We start from the raw sequence: 5,386 nt of genomic DNA, 5'->3' as shown, positions 1-5,386 counted from the left end.
CGTGTGTGTGTGTATATATATATATATATATATATATATATATATATATATATATATATATATATATATATATATATATATATGTATGTATATATAAATATATACATATATATAGATATAGATATATATATATGTATATATATATATGTATGTATGTACATATGTATATATGTAAATATATATATAACAGATATATATATATATATATATATTAATATTATTCGATATATATATATACATATATTATATATATATATATATTTATNTGTGTGTGTGTGTGTGTGTGTGTGTGTGTGTGTGTGTATATATATATACATATATATATATATATTTATATTTATATATATATATATTTATATAGTGTAATTCTTCGAAATAAATGACTGTTTATTGGAAATTAGTTCTGTATACATCAAGTTTATCCCTGTATCGGGGCGGGCTGAGAGGAAACGTATATCAATCACAGGCCTATAACTGCCATTTTTCGACGATGATTCTTCGTTCAAGTGTTATTCAAGTTGATGGTTCGGTGGTTCGGTTATTTCGGAATGTTTTAGTTCTCTTTCGCTGGAAAAATATTGCATGTGGGCAAAAGGCTAAGAGTAGGGTCTTTCGGGTATATATTCACGGTCACGTATGCAAGGTTGGTGCAAAATTCCGGAAAGTTTGTATGTGTGCAAATTTTCATGGTGTGCGTATTAATACATAGGCGTACAAGCTTCGGTCTGGAAATGAGATACTTGATCATTTCGCATTATCATGTGCGAACAGGTCGGTTTGGAGCAAGCGCAGGAGCGCTGTCGTACTGTGCTCGGCAATCTGGCGAGTGCAATCATGAGGCTGCGCGATAGGAAGGGAGTTGCTGGTGCAATTGCCTGAGCTTTAGAAGGAACGCCACATGAACTGATTCGGCCTGTTGTATAATCTTTAAATAGAACTACTCGGCCTATTTTGGAACTAGACTTCGTTCGAGTGCTCGTCTGAACTGGCAAGCGAGTTTGCGCTTATGAACATGGTGACTGATCTCTTATTCTCTGCGAATAAATCTACGCCTCACATTCAAATACCTATATGAAAAATTACTTATATATTCCTGGAGATAGATACAAAATCAACATCTCACTCTAACCTCTTTCGAGGACAGCCATTGCAAGATAATTCTCAAATGATTTTTTTCTCCCAGACATAGCCTCCTTACTAAATCCTAGTGTATGTTTCTTTTTGGGAGTGTTGCAGAACTCTAATGATCCTATAGGCTTCGCCCGATCTGAACAGTCAAGGCCCCTTGTACCTTCCACGCACCATTTGTCAATTAAAATAATAAACTGTGCGCGTTTTCCATCGACTTCGGTTGTTAAATGCAACTAAAATCTCGCAACCTCAGACCGTTTGTCTTATTCGAATTTTGATTGATGCAAAAGCGGTCAAATGCGCCTAAGATTATTGATATTACTATCACAATCTTGCTCGCACGGATTTAACCCGTCGTCTAAATCACGATCTACTACTTTGTTCCGGAAGGACGATAATACTGTGCTTGTAAATAATAATACAGGGCTTGTAAATAAGAAATGCTATAAATAGTTGACCACTCGCTTCTGCGATGGATTCTTTTCGTAGAATCAGATTCTTTTATTAAAAGGTCATCGTAGATCTCTATTAAACAGCAAAGCCAAATTGGATTTGAAATCAAATTACTCGCCTCCGTATACGTCTCGCTTTCGCTCTAAGAAACGCTCGTCGACTATGAAGCAGTCACCGGAGCCGATAAGGCTGGCAGACTGGGACATATCGATGCTTCTGTGCTGTTGGTTTCAATTTCATCGTTTTTCGCGATATAAGATACGCTGGCACTTGCAGGCGCAGAAGCAATCGGTGATATTGCCTGCCGTCGCCTCAAACTCTTATGTTCAGACAACTCGACATTGAAATGTGAAGTAACATTTTTATATTCTGTGGAGTATATACCCAGCAGTTCGTTTCCCGGCACGATTTTTGTCGTAGCCTTTAGGGAGTATGTATAGCGTTGTAAGTATATTCACAAATACTGGGCTATACCAAGTGACATGTAGGCCCAAGTTGTCGCCTTCAAAACTGCAGTTCATATTACAGATTTGAAGGATTTGAGTACCAATATTTTCGTTCAACTCGTTTCTGGACAGTTATCTGTTAGCGACACGACCTCCACACCTTTGTCAGGATAGAAAATCCTCCTAACAGCTGGTGGTGGCGCTGGTGATGTTGAGTTGAAGCCTCGACCCTGCTTCTACGCAATAAGAAGGATTCGAGCAATAGCACTCACCAGCCATACCTGGTGCGGCAAAGTTCGAGTACCTTTGGAAGCACCTGTGTGCACCGTGTACACACTTAGTAATGGATTCGCCCATGCAGAAGAGCGAATTGGGTTGGAGAATTTGTCCAGCACTGTTACAAGGCAAACAACCTCTGCCAAAGGGGTTAGGGTAGAGCCCTTTCTCTCATTCGGCGCACTCGTCTTTCCCTCGTCATTGCCTCGACGAGTCTGTCGATTCATTCTCCTGTACTGACGAGTACACGGGTCGAAATAAGTTCAAGACAACTGTTCTGAGTTTTGATACCTTCACAGATCCCTAAAGTTTGATACACCAATATCAGCATCCTGAGCAAGAAGACACACTTGCAATGAATCCAGCTGCGGACAGAACAGGGATGATTTGCCGCCGACGTTATTTGATGGTGAAAAAACCCCCCTTCACCATCCAAGCACCCGTTTACCTTATCAGCCAAACCACTACCTTGAATGGGTGCAAATTTGACTTCCTTGAAACGTAGACCTCGATTCAGTAGGTCGTGTGATTCTTGCACCCCTTGGTATATCGATTCTAGGCATACGTGGCTGCACAGCCATCTTCTTAAACTTGTTTGAAAGACTCTGCGGTGTCATCAGGGATAAATCCTGCGGTATGTTGATGTACATAGGCGCCGGTGTTGTTCTGGTCTTTAGCGATATAGCACCTGTTCTGGTCTTTAGCGATTTAGCACATGTTCTGGTCTTTAGCGATATAGCATCAATAATATAGGTATCTACCTCAACTACCCGAGCGACTTCGAAATTCAGAAATCCTTTATGTATTCCACAGCCCACTCATCGTCTATCAAGTCCCTTTGATTGGTGATTTCCACCCAGCCGCCGTCACACCACACACCCTCGGTAGGCTCAATGCTGCTAGTGATTAATACCTCCTAGAGTTTGAATTATGTGATAGCAGGCCTTGTCGACAATTTTTCTGTTGCCTGCGCGCACGGTGTGCCTAGATCGTTCTTTAAGGTTACCTTGCCGCTACTACCCCAAAACAAAAGAACAGTCCTCTTCCCAGGCGCCGGATTTAAAGGGGTTGGGACTTGTGTCGACTGAATAGTTGGTACCGATGGAACCGAAAGTTGACATGCACCTCTTTCCAGTTATCCGTATGCTGGTGGTGATGCTCATCGTGTAAACGGACCCACTCCTTATAGGTCACATTGCGACTGTATTGAAAATGGATGGCCGACTTGCAGACCCGAAAAAAAATTGACTAGTTCCTGGTGTTTCTTCGACGCAATATCATGTATAGGAAAAGCATAAAGCATATATTGCTCAAAAATAGAAGTAGAAAAATTGCCCCGAGGGAGTTTCTCCACCTGATCTACAGGTTTAACATAAGCCTTAAGTTTCTTACATACACGCGGAATTCCTTTATTTTCAAACCCACATCATGTATAGAATAAATCACAGGGGAAACAAAGCTGTCATTACTGCTGCCCCCACCCAATCCTTCTCTAACTTACTGTTTGCAGTAACTGCCATAGGGCTATACAAAACTTGCCGTCCTACTGCAAACGTTGAACAATCAATACGATTAATATCTGCATAACTTTTCTAAGGTTGCTGTGCATACGCAATATGTTTTGCTGCTTCCTGTTTCCGAGGAGTAGGCAACCGACCAACCAACACTAATGGTTCAACCATCCGAATATCCTCATCGAGTGAGAGACTACAGGTCTCAACCCAGATTTTACAGCAAGGAAACTCTTTGATTTATAGAAATCATTAGAGCAAGGTCACTCCCAAGAGCTATTTAAGTCTACTAATTCACTCTCGAGAGTTGAGCTAGTCTCTAAACCGATTTCCGAGAGTTGAATAAGTTTATTAAACGCAACCATCTAAAGTAGTTGCACCCCTTTGTGAGTCACAGCCTATAAGGAAGAGCATCATGTAACCAGCGTGAGAGTAAGTAGCAGATAAGTCGAAATATAACAGTACCGAAGTGGTAAAGTGTTCTGCAGAAGGTTTCTCATATGACTGTATGAGGTTTTAACCTTGCCAGCCCGAGCGGTTGAACACTAGCACAAACACCTTAAGTATAAACCAAAGGTGAAGTCAGGAACAAAGATATATTTTTGAACTTTCTTTAAAGTTTGCCACGTTACACTCTATCATCCAGCAAACGCTCAACTAGTCTATCAACTGGATGAGGGTGAATAAGAACAGTATCTAACTTATATGGGGTCATACCAAATACCGTAGAGAGGGTAGGAGTATAACTCGCAGTAAATATTGGAACTTCATGACTCCAGTTATGATTCATGCCCACTCAGCTTGAGGAACACTTCTATACGTCCACTACCAGCATGTTCACTCACAGTAACCGTATGAATTTTGCTATCTGTGCTCGCTATATTAGCCGCAAATCCATCACTGATCAATATACTATGTTTGTCAACTATATATCCACCCACCGTTACATCCAGACGCAACGATTCTTTACAGAACTGTGTAAACTTAACCGCAGTCAATTCATCATGACGCAAACGCGTAGAAAATATACAAAGGGAAACTTCATCCTGCGCTCTATCAAGATTGATTTGTTCACCAATCGTGATGACCCATTCTGACTGTTGGAGAAGCCCTCGCTTACGACCAAAGTCTTACCCATGCAAATACATTCTGTACAAGTACCAATAACCGTAGTCAGAAGCATCCGAGAGATGTTCCATTCACACTTAGACTAAATAAACACTCGCAGGTGGTCCGTCAGCAAATGACTTTGTCCACCAGACTACTTGCAAACCGGCTTGGGATGACGCTGGTTGATCTGCAGATGTGAGTTTAAAACGAATGATACGCCAAACCCGATTCTAATCTCCAATTTGATGTAGCACATCCATCTACATGCTCAGATACATGCTCACCCTGACGCCTGGTTGACAAGGGATTGTCCGTGGAGGAATGACGACTAAAAACAGATTATATCGGTGTGAAACTGGGCAAAGGGTGAACATCTGTTCGATGTGCTACGTGCAGCGTATCAACCATAACATCTGGCTCCAGACTTGCGCAATAGACCAACTCGCCCTTGTCAAGAGG

At 41.2% G+C, this 5,386-nt stretch overlaps 2 protein-coding genes across 2 annotated transcripts in view; one reads left to right on the top strand and one right to left on the bottom strand.

Moving 5' to 3' along the window:
• Window positions 1-1,193, top strand: part of SARC_11370 (hypothetical protein) — a gene marked incomplete at its 5' end in the record, with an annotated part of 3,587 nt that extends 2,394 nt beyond the window's left edge. Inside the window, one exon of the mRNA XM_014294547.1 lies at window positions 772-1,193. Coding sequence (XP_014150022.1) covers window positions 772-879 — 108 coding nt within the window. The remainder of the gene's footprint in view (window positions 1-771) is intronic.
• Window positions 1,194-2,143: 950 nt separating this feature from the next.
• SARC_11369 (hypothetical protein) lies at window positions 2,144-2,725 on the bottom strand (the record flags this gene model as incomplete). Its single annotated transcript, XM_014294546.1, has 2 exons — window positions 2,312-2,725; window positions 2,144-2,266 (listed from the first exon to the last, which is right to left on the bottom strand). Exons 1-2 carry the CDS (start codon window positions 2,531-2,533, stop codon window positions 2,144-2,146), a joined length of 345 nt encoding a protein of 114 aa, XP_014150021.1. The 5' UTR covers window positions 2,534-2,725.
• Window positions 2,726-5,386: the final 2,661 nt, after the last annotated feature.

Source organism: Sphaeroforma arctica, assembly GCF_001186125.1.
Source record: "Sphaeroforma arctica JP610 unplaced genomic scaffold supercont1.1652, whole genome shotgun sequence".
Classification (NCBI taxonomy): Eukaryota; class Ichthyosporea; order Ichthyophonida; genus Sphaeroforma; species Sphaeroforma arctica.
This window is presented reverse-complemented; position numbering and strand designations above follow the sequence as displayed.